This window comes from Falco rusticolus, chromosome 16, assembly GCF_015220075.1.
Source record: "Falco rusticolus isolate bFalRus1 chromosome 16, bFalRus1.pri, whole genome shotgun sequence".
Taxonomy (NCBI): Eukaryota; Metazoa; Chordata; class Aves; order Falconiformes; family Falconidae; genus Falco; species Falco rusticolus.
In genome coordinates this window covers 569,704-589,436 of record NC_051202.1, presented here as the reverse complement: position 1 = coordinate 589,436, position 19,733 = coordinate 569,704, and the positions used below count along the sequence as shown (strand labels likewise).

Here is a 19,733-nt window from a genome sequence, read left to right as displayed (position 1 = left end):
AGGGTGAGAAGTGAATGTTCTTCCTCCTCCTGGAGAAGTTTCTCCAGGGTAAGAGAAGAAAAAGCAGAAGAGTTTGCACATCTGCCTGTCACACTGCTGTGGCTGTGCTCTGCTGGAGTGGAGCGTGAATGCTGCAGCCAGGTGCCACCGTCCGTCCCTCTGTGTGGGGCAGCCGTGTGGGCACGTGCTGTGGGGCCAGGGCTGGTGGGGTTTAAGGAAGCCGCGTCTCCAGGGAGCTCTTTGTGCAGCTCCTGTCTGGACGAGGCACTCGCAGACAGCCTGTGTGCTGCATCTGGGCAGTGCAGGGCTTGGTCCGGGTGTGTGCTCCCACACACGCACATGTGCGTGCATCTGCACACACACGACCCACCAATTCCTGCCTCCCATCCCCTGGTTCCCTATCGTGTCTGCCCACCGCCGAGGGCTGGAAGATTGCTGAGATGAGGACGACCTGTAGGAAAGTTACTGAAATCTGTTTTTCTCAGAGGATGCCGTCATACATCATCTTGCATTTCTTTGGCTACCAGTAATACCTTTTGTCTGGTTCTTGCTGTTAAATCATTAACTTTGAGTGTTGCGTTTGAAATGTGTGCTTGATGGAAATTTACAGTTAAGTCACTTGTTGCTTGAATTAGCAACTCTAACCCAGCTATTTTCAATGCCTACGCAAAGCAATAAACTCTTCTGGGTTGTAGCTTCTTGGGTTTGTGGGTTTTGTGATAAGTGTGAGGAAAACCTGGGCATATTGAATAAAAAAAGAATTATGACTATATAGAGGATGCTTATGTATCAGGATTGAAACATCCCATGGGAGAAGATGTTTCCAGCCAATTCTTCCTAAGAAAAGCTCAGCCTCTGGCAGTGCTTTGCAGACTTCACTTGAAGTTGTTTGATTCTCAGTCCCTGTGAAATCCTAAGCAGCCCTGAATTGGTCATCGCAGACCCAGGTGGTCCTGACTCCCTCTGAAAGAGTTTTCTCATAATTCACAGAGAAGGCAGTCTGGATTGGAGACATTTAATATGATGAGGAAGATAGAAGTGATTTTTGAGGCCGGCAAAGTTCAAAGACTGCGGTAAGTTTTCAGGATTAAAGATTTACTTGATGCATCTTCCCATATTTAATAGACAGGAATAGATGAAAGGGAATTTCTATAAAGGTTTTCGTTCATACTTAATGATGCTGCTATTAGGTGAGTTTTGACACTGTGTCCCAAGACATGGAGTTTTAAAATCAAGCTTTTTTAAACACTGAATGACCTTTTTCATCCGCTAGCTTTAATAAATAAAGATCAGTTCAGCCTCATTACCTAGTCTGTTCAGGGGGCTGGTTTAATATTTGGTAAAACTAACTGCTCTCCCAAAATGCAACTGAAAAAATGTTGCTGGTTTTCTGTCACGAGCCCCGTGGGGAGATTGGGAGCGGTAATGTAGTTTGATTAGTGGCTGGGCTTTCGGAGTGCCAGCGCCGTGGCCCTCCTGGGACTCGGGCTCTGCGGCTGTGTTCCCTTCTTTTGCAAAACCTGCCGCTTGCCACACGCGTTTTCCCCTTCCTCCTGTCTTTGCTCCCAAGGTGGGCTGCAAAGTTCAAATTCGGGCAGAGCTGAGTAAGGAAGAGGGTTTGTTGTTTGCTGGGGTGGGGTGGTTTTTGGTTTGGTTCGATTTGATCTTTTTCTCTCAGCTGTAGGGAAGTTTTCAAGATTTCCAAAAATAAGAACAGAAAATCCCATCCTGAATAGAGACAAAAAATCTTTGTGCAAATATTTTTGCCTAGATGGCCTGAGGAAATTATTTGAAATACTTTGGTTTCGACTCTCCTGCTTTTAAAATGTGTTTAGCTATATATTAGTGGAAGTGAATTTTGTTTGAAAACTGACAGTTGAAGAATATACTTGAAAACATTGTCCAATTTAGTGATTTTGGAGCTCTAAATTAGAAAATAATGAATCTAAGAATGCTGACATACACTCCTCCACTACTGATCTTTAATTTTGCCCTGTCAGCACCTGGAACATAAGTAGCATTTTGTGATGTTCATCAGATTCAGTACATTGCTTTACTGTTTCCTGGAAACAGGACCGTAGTGAAAAGTTTGCACACATCCGACAGTTTTGTGTATGTGGACTTTCTTCTCTGTCGTCTGCTGCTGAGAAGTGGGGAGCTGAGCAAGCCGCTTGTTGGGGCACTTGAGCCTTCCAGCTTCTTTGTAATTAAGAGCAGTCACCAGCCGTATCGATGTCTTAAAAAACGTGAGATCCATGCTCCTGGCCTTAGAGGAAAGCACAACCTTTTTTGTTGCATAATGAGATTAAGATTAACTGCCCTAGCTTTGCAGATAATGATGGTGCTTGCGTGTTAGCGGAGCAGAGGAGATGGTGTCGCCTGAAGGACTGGGAATGTTCGCCAAGACATCTGTGCATATCATGCAAGAAGAATTGCTGTGTGTTTCTTTCTCAGTACTTTGTTCAGTTTAGCTCCCATAAAACTGGGAAAAAGTAGGAAGAGAGGGAGCATCATATCGATGGGTATCATTGGGATACAAAGTAAATTAGGCTAAGGCAGGCCACCTTTGCTTCCCCAGTGGATTTGGTATCTAGTTACCTTCCACAGCTAGGGCTGGGGCAGGGATGCTCTGCGGTTCTGTCCTGAGAGGAGCTATTTCACTGGGACGAGTGTAGCAAGGCTGAGAAGAGAGCCCTGATCCACGATGTGTGAGAGTTGTTGAAATCAAGCTATGCTTTGAGTTTTGTGGCTGATAAAGCAAGACTTAGGGGCAGGAAAGCCAAAGGAAAAGGAGCCTGAGCCCAGGACAGGTTTCTTCACTGGGCTGGGCTGCGTCGGAGGCTCTGTGTGTTGGTGGCTATGGAGGGTGATTGGTGCCCACGCACTGGGGAAGCAATGAGGACCTTCGAGGCACAAACTAACCCTCTGTGGAAGGTGTTCTCAGTCCCACCGACAGCACAGCACCACCGTGCTTCTCTAGCAGTGGTCCCAGTTAGCTGTGTCTTCAAAATATATGTATCCTTTGGCTCTGCTTCCAGCCCTGGCTCTTGGGGAGGAGGTTACCTCCTGTTCATACCTGATGTGCTTTACTTCAGCTGCCGGCTGATTTATGTGTTACACACTGCTTTCCCTATCTAAAATAACCCACCGAAACAACAAAACCCAACCTGCCACAGCACAACGACACGTTTCAAAGCTTCAACAAGGCACCTAGCTGCTGTAGTTAGTTCCTTATTTCCCTGACAGGCAAACGAGCAGAGCCCCACTAATCCCTGGTTTGCAGACCTATGCAGTGCAGGGCCAGATTTGGTGCTGAGCTGCGACTCCATCTACACCCAAGCAGTTCTGAATGGCATCGCTCCCTTCGGAGAGGTTTTTGGAAAGGGAAGATAAGCGTTGGTGCCTTTCTGATACATGCAATGAAACCCAGTGCTGCTCTTCCCCAGGTACAACTGAATAGCTGCATTCTAGGAGGAGACCTCCTATTAGCAAGGATAAACCCACTGGGATGCAAAAGTTGTGCCAGCTCATAATGAAACGCTGTGATTAATGCTCGACTCAAATTTCTTTTTGCCTTCCGTCAAGAAAATAAAAATAATACCCCACACTATCTCCCTCTGCCTAACACAGATTTCAGTGGGCAGGCCCAGGAGCTGGGTTCAAGAGTCAAGTGCTTTCTGTTTGAAAAATATTTGTCCCTTCCCACCCACGGCTGCCCACATGCTTCCTGAAATATTCCAGCTATCGCCACCGTACCAACGCTTTCTCAAATGAACGAACGGAGGCTATCTGGGGACGTTCTTCCTCTGTCAGGATGTGCGGCAGTGCCCGGATCCGCGCTGCTGGGGGCTGCACAGCTGGATGTGCCCTCCAGGAGCGCCCGGGGTGAGCAGGCGGGTGCCCGTGCCTCAGGGGGTGCTGGGCACCTCCAGGACCCCAGCAGCATGGGTGGCCGTGTTGTGCTGCAGCGCGCCGGCAGGTAACGCAGCCGCTGCTGCAGAGATTTTGCCACCCACGTGTCTGGCAAGACCTGGGAGGTGGGCGAAGCGGCGGGAAAGGCCACACGTGGGAGGGAGGATGCGCTGGCAATAGTGGCAGCAGGAGCAGAAGTGCCAACGCGGCGGCTGCTCGCGTGGCAGTGGAGATCCCGGAGGGGTGCTGAGAACGGGGGGGACGGGGAGGTGCGTGGAGCCGAGCCAGGTCCCTGCCAAGCCTAACCACTGCCAACACGTTTGCTCCTGCAGCTGCCATCCTGGATGACCCCATGGAGTGCAGTAGAGGGGAGAGGCTCTCCATCACCCTGGCCAAGAACCGTATCAACCGCGCACCCGAGCGGGTGGGGAAAGCCAAAGTGGAGGTGGACATTTTTGAGCTGCTGCGAGACAGCGAGTATGAGACGGCAGAAACCAGTAAGTACCCCTCGATGTTAGCTGGTCCTTTCCCAGGTCTTCTCTCTGCCAGCTCGCAGGAGGTGTCTGACACACTGCACTTGCTGCACAGGATAATTTTGTGACAGTCAAGAGGGGCACACAGGGTAAAAGACACCTGTCTGCTCTTTTACCGGCACTTGAAAGAGCAACACGTGCTTGCATGAAATGCTAGCCTGCAGCAGGTGTCTGCAAAGCCCCAGGCCTGCCCTGGCTGCCCGAGTCGGGGGTTTGGTGCGGTCTGGATGGGGCGCAGCATCCCCTCGGGCGGGGCGCGGGACCTCCAGCAGCGTGCGCGCTGTGTTCAGCACCAGCCACGCGTTTGGCAGGTGCATCCACTGTAGGGGCACAGCGGCAGGTAAAGGGAGGTTGGTCTTGGAGGGTGGGTGCTGAGACTGCTTTTCATTTGAGGGTTTAGCGTGGTGTTGTGAGGTGAGCTTTGGTGTGGACAAAGAGGGTCTGGGTCCTCAGTGTGTTTTGTCACCATTCGGCTCAGGGGTTTGGGAGAAATTACTTTCTTCAGGCTGTGTGTCATTAAACAGAGGTAATGATAGCAGAGGTGATGCTCCTTTGTAAAGTACTTAATGGCATGCAAATAAAGAGATTTTGGGCAAGTTCAGTGCAATTAAGTTATTTTTAAAACCTCACAGAACGCTGTGTCAGTAAACATGATAGCTCTTCCAGTGCTTTAGGTTGGCAGTGGATTTGTTTACACAAAGTTAAGTTGTCAACTGATGTTTAAAACTGTGTGGATTAAAAAGAGTTAATTTTGTAAGAATAGTATACTTCCCTTGTTGCTTTAAAGTTCCTTAATGCAAACAGGTCTCTACTATAGTTGTTCCTCTAGATGCCCAACATGTCAACTCCATGCTGATGAATAAAAAAGAAATTGATGTTCAGTGTCCCTCAGACCAATCGGGAGCCCAAGCAAAGGAAGCCAAAAAGTTCTATAATAGTTTTTTCCTGTAAGAGGGAAAATCTTTTCAATTTAGAATCATTTTTAAGATGACCTTTACAGTTCAAGGGAGGGCTATAATTTTTTTTATTGCAAATTGGCTCGAAAAAGCTGGAGAAATCATTTTAAATAATACGGATTTTAGGCTTTTTTCCCAATGGATCTCTGCCCCAAGCCTGTGTAATCTGCAGGGTATTCCCAGAAGGTGCAGTGGTATGTTGTGGTCTAGAATGGGCTGTTTTTTCACAGCGCTTTGGTGTTTGCTCTGCTCGGCACTGAGCATCCCTGTGCCTGGGATGCCCCATGCAGCCACGTACCTGGTGCTGCTCAGGAGCAGGTCTCTGGTTAACTGGTAGAAAGGGCTTAATACGGCTGCGAGATCAGCAGATCGCTCCTTCATTTCCTGAATTAGCATTTGCATTATTTATAGAAGCGTGCAGTTAATAAAGCGTGTTTCAGCAAGTACCTGTATGTCTATTTATAGAGCCTGATACCCATGAGGCAGTCTAGATTAAGATCATCACATGCAGCATCACAGGGACTGTTTAAAACAGCAGTTCTGCACATTTTTGGATCCCTCATCTCTTTTAACTTTTTCTTGGTCTTTCCCATCTGTTCAGGGTTGTGCGCACCCTCCCATACCCTCGTTTGTCACAGCAACAGGCCAGACCCAACCTCGCGGGCTAGGCTGTGCAGAAGGGGTGGGGACTGCCTGGGTTTCTGAGTGCATTCCCAGGTTTTGCCCCTGAAAGTATCCCAAATCTCCCCGCAAGGAGTAGGGAATGAGAGCAATGCTTGCCTGCGTGAGCTGAGCCTTCTGCATCTTTGAAAGAACCAGCAGCATTTTTAGTTCTCTTCTTTTTGCTTTCTCATAAATCTCCTGCGTGGAGCAGTGTTTCTGGTGTTTAACTTTGCTCAGGAAACAGGCTCGATTGCGAGTGACCCCAGAGCTGTGGTAAAGACTGCGATTTCTGTCTTACTTGCGTCCCTCTAACACTGCTCAGAAATTTTTCTGTTGGAATGTTTTTCAAGCAGAAGAATGCTAATTTGCTGAGAATGAAGTATTATGCAAGAAACTGTTGATTTCAGCAAATGTGGTGTTTGGGGAGAACGTGGAAATGGGATAAATGAGGAAGAGGCAACCTTCCATTTCAGATTTTTACCTTGGGGTGATTTTTTTTGTTTTCTTTACTTGGACTTATAGAAGGTAAAAAGTAGAAATTGGAGCAAACTGATTTGATTTTGGTGAAGTGAATATTCACATAATTTTGCAATATGTTATTTGCCTTTTCTTCAGAGGGAAAAATGTCTTGAAGCATTTCTTATGAAAGGAAAGATCTGGATTCCGCATAGCTCCTTTATGAATGTCACTGAAGTTATTCTTGATTTATACTGGTAGCAGAGGAGAATCAGATCCTTTAACTTAAATTTCAAGGCTTTCATGGCTTTCAAATGTCTGACTTCTCAGCTTTAATGCGACACTGCTATTTGTTATCGCATGTAATATTAATAAAAGCAGTTTAGATGTTTTAACCTGTGACTGCAAAGCTGTTATACATCTGTTTAATACTGTTCTCAAATTTCACGCCCTTTGAATCACCCATAAATATCACAGCTAGCATGCTTAGCCGGCTGATCTAGGAATGCTGTGATTACACACCCCATAAGTGATATTCTGTGTACAATTAGTGCTTCAAGAGAGGAAAGAATTTTTGAGAGTTAGTTTCTGGTTTAGTGTTGAGCTATTTTTCTTTCTTATTTCCTCTTGACTGGCTAAGGCACCTTACTGTTAGGGGCCCACAAAATCACACTTGCTGTAGTAGGTAAAATATGAGTCAGTCTTAATCACATTCATGCATGGTTCGCTATTTCAGCTTTATATATGGATGAAGACAAATATTGACTGCTCTTGTATGCAACATCTGTCAAGTCCTGTATTTTGAAGTGAGTTTGCAGTGAAAGGTTATGGATAGAGCTTTTTTTGCCATTATAAGTAAAGCCTGTTCTTCCTTTGCGTTTGATGTTTCAGCTCCTTTTATGGAGATCCAAAATGACTTGTTTAATCATGTCTTTATCTGAAACACCTTATTCCTTTTGATGTCCAGGGAGGGACGGATTTTCTACCTGTCACCCTGTCCCCTGTCATCTCATCAGCTTTTTAAGCATCATTTTATTGTTAATCCAAACATCTCAGGGCAGGTCAGTAGTCAGAGTGAGTGAGCGACTGGAGGATTTTAATTTTTATTTATTCACGCCAATATTTCAAAGTGCCCGGTACATCCTTTCAGTGACATTGGTTCAAATGTTCCATTAACTGTCCCACAGTTTTTGTGATCCAGTTGGATTTCACATTTAAGCCTGCTGTGGTTCCTGTTAGAAGCATAAAGGATGCTGCAGGGAGCCGTCCTGGAGCCACGGTGCGGGACGTGTGCTCTGTAACACTGTCTGTTTATGCAGCTGGTGTTTTTGTATGGGAATCCCATCCTGACCAGTCCTTGTCGTTCAGGATCCTCTGATAAGTTTTACAATCATGGAAATGTTGAGGTAATTGCATACTTTCCCTGCTCATTTGTTTTCAATTAGAGGCAGGAATCTTCTTTGCATGCTGTTTGAAACCTTGTACCAGGTATCTGTATGCACTGGAAGAGATGCTGTGTTCTCCACGGTGAGTTGGTGCTCTCACCTGAGTGCTTTCAGCCGTGCTTTGGTCAGGGAGGGTTCGTGGAAGTGCTCCCTGCGATCCTAGGAGGTGAAGGGCACTATCTGACCGTGACTAAGTGGATGTACGTACATATGTAATGTGAGAGCTACTTATTTCTTGTGCTCGTTCATGTTCAAAAATAAGCACGTACTTCCATCTGCCTTTAAAACATACCTTGCTGATTCCTGAGTATCCAGACCTATACTTGATTCCCAAATATACTTGTGGAAAACTACTGAATGCAGCCCTTTCCCGCTTAGGTGGCAGGACAGACCTGCTGGTACGGAAGGAGGGTCACCGTTGTGCATTGCACATCAAACACACACCTGAGCTGGTGTGAGGGCCACCTCCTAGCCTGTGCTGGGAGGGGGGCAGGAGGCTGACCCCACTCCTGCCTCTGGGCAAAGCCCTGAGCTGTGGAGGTGGAGGCACCGTAACTGGGACCCTGAGCTGCGTGAGCGGCAGGGGCAGGGAGGTCCACCCACGAGTAGAAAGGCAGCAATCATCAGTTTGCACCTCCAAGGAGCTGCCCCCAGGTGACGGCTGGAGGGATCCTGTCCTGCCTAAACCGGTGCAGGTCCCAGCAGAGGAGGGGGTACCATGGGATGTTTTATTTTCAAAGATGTACCTATTTTAAGAGTGGTGTTAAGAAATCTGTTTGCTAAGCCTGTTTCTTGTGTGTCTGTCCCGCTGTCCTCAGGGATGTTAGAACAGCTGAGTGCAGGCAGTTGGTAAAAATAGCTGGAATAGGAGATTTGGGATGTCTCAGGTCTTCCGATCAGGGGTGATCAGTAGTAGCCACATCCCATCTTGTGATAAAGAGGTTTTTAACATGATGTCACTTTAATGGCCGGTATTTCTTGAGGTAGTGAATTCTAAAAAACATAAAAATTGGACACGATCTTGGGCAGAGGTATCTGGGTCTGCAGCAATCAAATAAGTGTCCTGCACACTATGTAGCTTACCTGGCGCCCCTGTGTTGATGTACGAAGTGACTCGAGTGGCAGGCGCTATGCCAGTATCCGTGGTCATAGTCCATGCAGTTATCAGGGGTGAATTTTGGTACAGGGCTGATATTTCTACATCCCTGCAAGTGCTTGAATCCACAGTGCCCATGGTAGTAGCAAGGTTGAGCCTTTTCCCCCTGTGGAGATTAACAGCATCAGGTAATGCTCTGAAATAGCAAATGTGGTTGAATTACAAGAGAAACCTTCCAAACATGGTCGAAACCTTTGCCTCGGGCACCTCCACTTAGTTTCCATTCATTTTCCTTAATTGTACTGGTTGTTTCACCCTTGGAGTGATAAGCCACATCTTTTTCTTCTGACAGTTGTTGCAACTCTGTTGCTATGACTACTTAACCCACTTTCTGTTCTCTATACCAGAGATGAGAAGAAAAGTGCTCACCAAACTTTCCCCTGCCTGCACAACAAAATTTCCCCTAGGACTCTTTCCCTAATGACCTGTGGATAAAAAGGACTTGGAGTTGCTCCTTCCTCCTAGATGCTGAATTGCAGAGCACCCGAAGGGTCTGCTTGCAGCCCAGAGGGACTGATGAGTGCCACTGAGATAGCGTGCAGGGTTTTCAAATTGCTGGTGCTCTTATTTAAAAGGATCTTCTGAAGAGGTGTAAGTGCCTGTAAATTTCTAAGCACAGAGGAAAAGCAAGTACTGGATTCCTTTGAAGATGCCATAGAAAAATATCAGTCGTTCTGTAGCAGGTAGAGATAGCAGAGGGTGAGAGAGCATGGAAGGAAGGAAAACTCCAAGAGATGTTTGCCTGTTCATCGGCATTTTCTGTAAGAAGTCAGAGCAACCAGTATGTATAGAGACCTAGTAGTATATGGAGTGTTTCCTTCGAGCAGCACTTGAAGAGAAGTAAAACCGGTTCCCCAAACTGATAAACTCAGCTTTTGGCTTCATATAACAGTCATGAGGCTGTGGTGACTTGTGAAGTCCATGGCCAGAGATGCCCACCTTGATGAGCTGAAGTTATGAAGGCCATGCTGAGCCCCATAGCTTGCTGTTCTAAAAAAACCCCAAGCACAGTATGGACTCTCGTGTCACATCCAGTCTTGATTTAAAGACTTGAAGTTGATAGAAAACTTGCTCTGATCTGTAATACGACAGTTTTGATCATTAATTCCCTTTGCTACAAAAAATGTGTTCTGGTTTTAATTTTTCTAGCTCCTTTTTCCAGCTGCTGAATCTAGGTAAGTTTTTACAACCATCGCAAAAGCTTGTCTGACGTGTAAGCCCAGGGACCTGCGCTGGTGATGGTGCTCTGAAACACACCAGCCATTTGATACCGGATCTCGGCTTTCTGAGACGGTGGTTTAGTTTTTACATACGGAAATGTTACGAGGTTGCTCTTGCCAGAACTGATAAGTGGATGTGGTGCCTCCTTTCTCTCCTGTGGTATCCTTTTTCTTCAGAAAGCAGTCACTTGACTCCAGTTGAGCAAATGTGGCTTTGTCTGTCCAGGCAGAAAGGAGCCGGGTGCGTGAGGACACGGAGGCAGGTCTGGTGTTTCAGAATAAGCTGTGCCCAGCACATGTTCAGACGAGTCTTTTGGAGCTGGGGGTTCAGGCGCGGGGGGCTCTCTCCTCCTGTTCGTGAGGCTTTGCCTGGGCAAGCTGCTCTCAGGAGCATTTCTGAGTGACATGGTTGATTGGGATGGCAGCAGGGAGGTGACACCAGCTGGGGCAGTCCTTGGAGTGCCATTCAGCTAAATTTGTGCTGTGAATTAAAAGGACAAAAGGTTGCAGTTTAACCCGGGAGGCTTGAGGGAAAGAGATTTAACTTACTCATTTTGTCAGGTTCTTTTTATTGTTCTGCTAACCTTGGTGGCATGGAGCCAGAAGATTAACTACTGCCAGGAAAAAAACTAAAAAACAAATGAAAACCAGTAATATGATCCTTATTATTACCACTGAGGTCTGCAGAGCATGAGGGAAGAAATTCATACAAGTTTGCTGCTAGATGATGCTTTGAAGCTAGGTTGCTGCTGTGTTTAGCATCTTCCATAAGCTTTAGTTAATGTTTTTTCGTGGAGAATAGAGATGGGGCCAAAAAGAGATATTATAAGAGAGATGCCCCAGTTAGGAGTCAGAGCTGAGGATACCAGGGCTTCAGGAAGCGTTCAGGTAGGATTCAGAAAGGCCGTGGAAGGATGGAGCAGAGGGTGTCAGAGGTGGGGTGACAATGCTTCAGAGAGAACAGAGGGATTTTTTGGGGACATCGATGTCAGGGAGTATGTTGGGCGAAGGTGGTGATATTGTGTCCTTAGTACGATGCAGCAGGTACTGTAAGCATGACTGCTGGAAATTGAAGTCTAATGCATGTTTCCTCTCTGTTGCCCACAGTGTGCCAGATTCTCCCAAAAGGAGTGGTGGGTGTCCTGGGACCTTCCTCAAGCCCAGCCTCGAGCTCTATTATCAGCAATATTTGCGGAGAGAAAGAGGTAAGTGGAGAAGTTCCATGTCAGAATAAGTCTGTGTCCTCGCACTTGGCTGACTTGGCCCCAGTGCCTGGCGGCTGCCCCGGGATGGGAGGGTGACGCGGGAGCCCCGGCTCCATCCTCTTCATGATCCGTGGCAGGCCGGGGGTGAGAGCAGGGTCCCCCACCCCCCACTACGGGTAAGAGGCACTGCAGAGGTGCTGGCCCGTTCCCCAGCCCTGCCTTCTGTACGTTGTCCTTCAAACCAACGATGCTCTCGGTGGGCTCTGATCGCAGCAGTGGCTCCCGCTGACTGCTGCCTGGTACCTGGACTGCCTGGGAGCACAGTGTTTTGCTGGTGATTTAGTAAGCATAGATTAGGTTTTTAATTTACTGCTATACCGAGCATCAGTGCCTCCTGTATGGATCCCATGCAGAAGGGCTTTCTGCAGCCTTGAAGGGTTTCATTTGAGAGATGCGCATCAATGCCAGGTTCCAGCCACAGCCGCACAGCTCACTGCAGCTTCCACTCTGCCTTACGCTGCCTTCTCCCTTGCCTGGGGATGCCTCTTGCAGTTCTTGCTCAAGCCTGGTACTCTGTTTCTCAGTTGTCATTTCTGTATGTGCACACCTCTGCTTTCAAGCTGTGCTCCCCAAACCTTCTCCGGCTGATGTCCACGTGCCTCATTATCCCCAATGTATTCTGTCGTCATGCCCCAGCTGCAAGGCAGAGCAGGGACGTTACCTCCATTAGACAGGGACAGTGAGATACCTGCCTATGGTACTCCTGGACATCCTTGGCAAAGATGACTTGCTGTAGTCATCCACGGTACCGTCCTTCCCATAATCTACCATGGCTTCTAATGATTAGAATTATCATCCCTTTTCCTAATGCAGATATTCTTTCAGATTCTTCCTTTTTCTTCTCTCTTTTCTGCCCCCTTTGTCCTTGTTTTCACCTGTATCACCTTTTACTTCAGCTTCCCTCACATGCAGAACTGATGCAAACCATGTCCCCACTGACTAAGGGGTGCAAAAACCAAAGCCTGCCCTGGCGGATGCAAATCCCAGCCAAAGTTCCTGGGTGTGACGTGACTTTGTGCACGTACCTGGAAAGCTGTAGCCATTTCTGTTTGCTGCTGTTCCATCAGTGCAAACCCTTTTTTTAATCTGTGTCCAGACTCTGTGCCTGACAATATTTTATAAGCCTTGAACCATCTTACACTGATCTGGCTCTACTCAGGGGAAAAGAAATTGAGTTCTCTTCTCATAGTTCATCCCTTTAAAGCCAGATAACATCTCTCAGCCACTTAGTGGTCTCTCTCCAGAGCCCAGCCTCCAAGGAGGGGAGTGCCTGGAACCGAGCACTGTAAATAATTTGCATTCACAAATGACTGCTCTTCTTTGTTCCCTGAGAATCACCAGTGTTGAAGAGATGGAAGAAATCTTTTAGACCTAGTGCTTTGGGCTGCAGCAGGACAGGTCTCTTGAGAGTATTTTGTAGTGCTTTCCCCAGTTAAATGTCGCAGACATGTGCTCCATCCCAGACAAAGGCAACTCTGCAGTAACAGATTGCAAGTGTTTTTCCCCTGAAATTCATATTCAGCCCGAGCCTCTGATCTAAGTCTCTTCATTTTTTAATTTTTTTTTTCAGAAATGAAAGGTGAGTGCTAGTGCACTTCTAAGGTATTTGATTCTCACGCTTGATCTCAGCTGCCCTCCTAGTGATGTAAACCTGCAGTAACTCCCTGTGATTTATATCACAGTAGCATCAGTTGGTGCCACTGTGTTAAACGTGATACAGCAACCCAGGCAGAGCCATTGTGCTTCCAGCCATCCATCAGGTAAAGGACAGAGTTGCCCACATTTTACCACTGAGGTACCAGGTGGTGGAGAGACTGGCCTGGTGTTCACCGGGGAGCCTGTGCTAAAACTGGGGGATGAAACTGTCTCCTGTGTTGTCCCTCCAGTGCCTCTGGCCCAAAGGTTTCCTTCCCTCCTGTCCAGAAAGGGGTGCTGCACTGGGGCAGAGCTCTTGGAACAGAGAGGAGGGCTCCGGGACGGAAGGTGAGGTGGAGCAGGGCACTTGCAGGAGCTGCGGCGTGGCGGCTGCTTCACCCCTGGGTGCAGCTCTCTCCGCTCTGGGAGCGGCTGTTGCTGCAGGTCTGAGTCCATCTGGCTCCCCAAAGCCATCAGCGCTCTTGTGCCGGAGCTACCCTGTCTGCTCTGGTTAAAGAAATTGGCCTTTTGCTTACAGGCTACTTCTCTCCCTGTTAACAGAGCCTGGGATGAGGGCGGCAGACTGAAATCAAGGCCGATAGCAGCTTATTACTCTTTAACTTTCCTATTGCTAACCAAACAGCTTATGCTGTCAATAAAGCAGCTATTACAAGCTACTAATAGCCTTTCCCATGAGGAGAGAGATGGGAGGCATAGGATGATAGCTTCAGAAGGACTAATAATGAAGGAAAAGAGGACTTGACACTCCTCTAATAAAGCTGAAGCAGATGTTTCCCATTCTCTGTCTTCTATTTCTTCCGAATAATTCACTCAGCAAAAGGAAAACAATATTCCTTCTTATTTGGCTGAACTCCCGGTGTCTGAGCTTGACCTGTCTGCCCACCCACCCGTTCCCTTTAGATGAGACTGCGAGGTGTGCAGCAGACCTGCCTCGGCGGGAACCCTCAGGGTGTCCCCCCACACAGCTTCCCTGCTCCCCCTTCCCCGAATTCCCTGGGAAACGGCATCCCACTCCCACCTCCTGTTCCATTGTAGTAGTGACAAGTGCAGCATTATTAGGGTTTGTGGTTACAGTCCCATTGGAGCTTGCCCACCGTATGGCCACCTGTTACCTCTCCGCTGATTGAAAAAGCCCAAAGCTTCTGGCTGCTGCATCTGTTCCTCTCTCTCCTGAGCCTTGCCAGCGCAGGGTCATCTTGTTCTTCCCTTCATCTCTCCTAATTACCTGACGACACATCCGTACTGCAGGCAGGGGTGGATTTGCAGCACTTCATCCATCTAGCACACAGCAAAGGTCTGGGGGTCTCCAGCATGGGCTGTGTAAGTCCCCGCCTGCCTGCAGTGCATCCTTCATATTTACCCAGGCAGCAAGCCCAAAATGAAGTGTGGGCCTGGCTACAATTAGTGCCCAAGCTAATTAGGTTGAACTCGTCTGGAATGGTTTCCTGTGCTGTAATCACAGCCCCTGTTGCCTTTCTCTGAGTGGCTCAGCAAGACTTTTCCTGATCCACTCCTTCCTGTGGCTTCTTGTTGCTGTGATAATTATTTTCCTCTTACTATTGCACAAATCCCACCCTCCTTTCTTCACTCCAGTGATGCTTCTGCAGTTTTATTGCGATATTCACTTTCTGCCTGCTGTGCATTTCACACCAAAGGTCTTTTATGGTAGATTTACTTGTTTTTATTTCTTTTTCCTCTTTAATTATGTTTTCTTTCCCCTCCTCCCCACTTAGGTTCCTCACTTCAAAGTGGCACCAGAGGAGTTCCTGAAGCTGCAGCTCCAGCGGTTCACCACCCTCAACCTCCATCCCAGCAACACCGATATCAGCGTGGCTGTGGCAGGAATCTTGAATTTCTTTAACTGCACCACTGCCTGCCTCATCTGTGCCAAAGCTGAATGTAAGTCCTTGCCAGGCCAAGCCTGGCTGCCCCTCTGCTCCCAGTGCCTCCTGTTCTATCTCCTTCTGCACGTTTGGTGCCTGCTGGAGACGGTCCCACAGGCAGCGTGTGAGAGCTGCCTCGCTGCTGCATCCCAGGGTGTCCCAGGGTGTTCGTCTCACCTGGCCGTGGTGGCAGGGTCTGTGGCAGCAGCAGGCACTCGGTCAGAGCTACCCGGAACAGCGGAGGACCGTGGGGCAGGTTTTCCACCCTGTTGCTCTCTTGGAGGTGTTTGTGAGAGGAGGAAAGGGGATGAGGAGAGACTTGCCTGCCTTCTGTTTGATAATCTGAAGAGAGTTTTGCTTGCACAGATGGGGTTTTGAAATGGAAAAAAAAAAAGGCGGCTTAGATTTGTTTCTGGAGATTATTTTAGGCAAGTAAAGCTTTTTGAAATATGTCTTTCTGAAATCCACGTGCAGTTTGTGGCCTAAAAGTAGAGCTTGATTAATGGTCAATACGCTGCACACCCTCTTGGGCTATGCAGCCACACATCTGCTGGTAATTGTGCATCTGGATGCTGGAGCATTCACCTCAGCAAGACCGTATTCATCTCTGCATAACTCTCCTAACATGGCAGGAGCAAGCTCTGCATCGCAGTGGTTAGAGTAAACTGTCCTCTGCTTTTTAAGGTCAGCTTGTAGGTAGGTAGCTGGTGTGTAGTGGCTACAGTAGTTTTACTGTTGTTATCCTGTAGCCAGATTCATTAGCACTAGAGTTTACCATACAAACAAACTTAGAAGAGCGGCTTTGAAAAGTCACATAGATCCAGTGAGAGCTTTGGGCATACTGGCAAGAGCTTAGTGGTCTCTGGCCATGGGGCCAGGTACAAAGGAAAGGCAGCATCCTTTCCAGCTAGCCCTGGGCAACTTCACACCACCAGTTGTGTGAGGAGCGCGGTGTTGTGGCAGACTCCTGCACAGGGACAGAAGGATTAGGAGCGTCTTTGCCTTTTCTTTTTGCTTTACTTACCTGAGGAGACCACATCCTCAGCAGATGTAAGTCAATAAGCATGCTCAGATTTACCCGAGCAGAGGACCTGACCCAAAATTATGCAATTAAAATCATGCTAATGGTCTCCTACATTACTTCTAGTGCTGGAATTTTTCATTGTCTAACCTTAACCTTAAGCAAAAAGGAAAAAAAAAAAGAAGCAGAGAAGAAAAGATAATTAGGTTTTCTCACCTGCCATGCAGCATGCTCACAGCTCTCTCATCGTGCTGCTGCCAGACACGGAGCACATACACATCAGCACACCACCGTACACCCCTGCCCTGCCACCCAGCTGTGTGCCAAAACGTGCAAGGGCCTCCCGTTGAATGCAGCCTGGTATTAATATGATTCTTCATTTAAGTGGATCCAAACCTTGGGAACCAAATAGCTCACATTAAAATAACACCCTTTTTAATTGAATCAATCCAGTTTATTTTACTCTGGTATTCCTAGATAACTAAGTATGTAGGATGTGCTGTGCAACCTGAGTCCTTCCCAGACCCAGGGAAGCAGTGGGATGGGTGCCTTTCATGAATCCTGCTCTTTGTGCTCCGGTAGGACCTTATCTGAGCTAGGCCTGAGGCACAACATGCTCCGATGATAACAGAGTGCAGAAAAGGCATAACGCAGCTTCAGTTAGGAGCACAGGCCCCCATTTTCCCTTAGGACAAGCAGTGCTCCTAAGCACAGTCCTTAACTCTAACTCAAGGCACTTTGGGTTTTTGGAAGGTTCCTTGGAGGCAAATAAAGGGAGCTTATGAGCTGTCTGCTCATCAGTGAGGAAATGCTGTTTTGAGGGATGTTACTATTTAGATCCCAGGAGGGAGAGTCATAGCTGTTTTGGCTTAAGTACCAGGCTGTGATGGGACTCCTGGGTCCTATCCCATCATGCTCACACTATCACTGTAAGGAGTCACATCCTTCCTCTGGGGGCTGATTGTAATTTCTTCTGGCAGAAGCAGAAAATGACCCTCAAAGTCAATGAACTTAGGCCAGCCTAAGTGTAATGCAGTGGTGAACAAAATAAGATTATGTGACTCAGTTTCTCTGCAGAGTGGAATAATTAGTTGGTTTGTGAATTGCTCTGAAGTCCTAACTTGGAAGCATTTGTGTGAATCCACAGAAACCTTAACACAAAAAGCAAACACAGACTAATACAGGGGTGCACAGACTTCGTAGGAGCTGCTCTGTGGGCTCTGATTGTCAGAGGGGAGGAGATAACACCCAGTGTTTAGAAAGGGAGGCCAGGGCACTGAGGTCAAAAAGCTTGTGCACGGCCTCAGGTCCCAGGGAGGTGTTTGAAGCAATGCTGTTGGGTGTAAGAGCGAGGCTGGAGGATGGAAATCACCGTTTCTCTTCCCAGCCGTCAGGATCAGGCATTGCACCAGCACAAACCCAGTGCAACTGTAAACAGAGCTGCTGGTCCCCCAGGCCCTGGGCAGCAGAGCTCGGAGAGAAGGAGCCTGTCTCCTCTCCAGTAGCCTCACTGGCGAGAGCAATAAACATGTGGAAGGTGGGACTCCACAAAAGCCTTCAGGTCCGGCCTTTCCTGCTCCCCAGGGCCGTTCCCTGGCAGCCAGCTGTAGGGTGGAGCGGGTGCTCTGGGGGGGAGGCCATACTTGCAGAGAGCTTGGGGGTGGGCTACTCCTGCCAGCTCCAAATTTTTGCATAGGAAAAGGAGAAGCGAAATAAACAAGTTCAGCACTTCCCACCAGCCAGCTCGACCCAATGACATGCCCCAGTGTGTGCCTGTGGTCCCCATAGCGCTGTTCAGGCAGCACGTGCCTGATGCCACCTCTGCATACGGTGGTGACGGTGGTCCTCGCTGCAGCGATTCAAAGCTGCTGGGAGGGATCCACAAGCCCTTGCTGGTGTTGGGCCTGTGGAGCACCCTTCTGAAGTGCCTGTCTGTCAGCAGCAGCATCTCACACCCCTTCATCACCACACAAAAGGGAATCTCTTCAGATAATAGAGACTTCTCCCCACCCGGCAAGAGCAGCTGCAAGCAGGAGGCCTGATGAGGCTACAGGTGGGATCTAACGTGCTGGAAATTATAATTTCCGTGAGCCAGAGGAGGAGCTCAGTCGCTGGTTTTTTTTTCCCTGCTCCCACTTCCTCCTCTCTGTGCCTGATGTGCTTTGGGAAACGTCGCGGCTGGGCTCTGCCTTCCTCAGCGCAGAGGCCAGGGTGGCCCTGGGCAGGGGGAGAAGGTGGCCACAGCGGTGCAGATGGAGCCAGCAAAGAGGACAGTGCAGAGGAAGCTGCGGGTCCGATGTGAATCACAAACTCGTAGCGGTTGGCAGAGGGATGCTCTCCAGTTTGCAAGATTAACTTACAGCTGAGATATACAACCTTTGGCATTAAGAAGCAGGATCTGATTTTATTTCTGCAAGAAATTAAATCAAAAAGGTATATTTCCAAAGGGGAGGGATGAAGATTTCCCTCCAGCCACCTATGCTTTTCTGTGAATTTCTGTCCTCTTGAAAGTCACATCATGGTGTAAACCTGGGCTTCTCCCACCAGGACAGCGGTGTGCAGAGCAGTGCAGTTTCCCTTTTTCCTTTAGGTCTGTCCCAAGCCAAGCGCTGCAGGGCTGCAGTCTCTGGTGCGCTCCGTATGGACTGTGGTGCAAGCACTTGCTGCTGCTACCCCCTGCTTTGCCATGATGCTTGCCTGGGAACATTCTCCAAGGGCAGAAGTATTTTAGGTTCAGTGATAGTCTTGGTGGGTGGTGCCCAGTGGGCTGCACCTAGTGCTGCCTCCCCTCTTCCTAAACATCCACTTCTTACCGAGTACGGTGTTAAATGCCATGAAATTTAACATCGGTTCAGTTCGTCATGGAGAAAAAGGGTAAGTTCCCATGTCTGGTTTTTTTTTAATGCAAGACTTTTATAAAGGTAATAAAGTGCCCTTCCTCAGTTTTGCAGCAGCAGATTTTGCTGGGATGAGCTACAAGCAAATTTTATATTCTCAGGGCTGTTACTTGCAGCAACCTGTCTGGTTCCTTGCAGATGTGGAATAAGGTGAAAATAAATCCCACAAGGATCAAATGGAGAGTTTAGGGAAAATGTACTGTTCACTTGAGCTAGCATGCAAAAAAACCCCGAAAAAATATTCAGGTGCGGTCTAGTCCGTGTGTCCTGGACACAGAGTGATTTCACTGGCTAGTGAGAAAAAAAAAAAAGAGGTTGGTGTAATCCAGAGAAGTCCTGGCTGCAGCTGTTTGTGTAGTCCCTTGCTGGGTTCCTGTGTATACTCAGAGAAAAGGTAAGAGGCAAATGCATTGTAAAGAGCTCGGTGCAAACTTGGCGTCCTGAAACACTCACTGTAAATGAGAGGCTCCTCATCTTGGATGTGTCCCTTTTAATGCACTGCTTTGTTACCTTTGTGAAGTGCTGGGAGACCTTGAAAGCAGCGCGCTCTGACGCTAATTGCATTGCATTGTGTTGCTTCTGTGGTCCCCGACCTTCTGGTGAATGAGCGGGTTTATGCAGTCAAACGTACGGTTAGGTTAAGAGTAGAGCCCTGACCTGAGGATGGGTT

The 19,733-nt window shown here is 48.0% G+C and overlaps 1 protein-coding gene across 2 annotated transcripts in view; it reads left to right on the top strand.

The window, feature by feature from the left end:
- GRIK4 (glutamate ionotropic receptor kainate type subunit 4) overlaps window positions 1-19,733 on the top strand; it is a 134,877-nt gene that overhangs the window by 54,107 nt on the left and 61,037 nt on the right. For both annotated transcript variants that reach the window (XR_005107819.1, XM_037409993.1), the window contains exons 2-4: window positions 4,245-4,409; window positions 11,449-11,546; window positions 14,996-15,161. Coding sequence is in view for 1 of the 2 variants with exons in the window: in XM_037409993.1 (XP_037265890.1) it covers window positions 4,245-4,409; window positions 11,449-11,546; window positions 14,996-15,161 (429 nt within the window). In the remaining variant the exon portion in view is untranslated. The remainder of the gene's footprint in view (window positions 1-4,244; window positions 4,410-11,448; window positions 11,547-14,995; window positions 15,162-19,733) is intronic.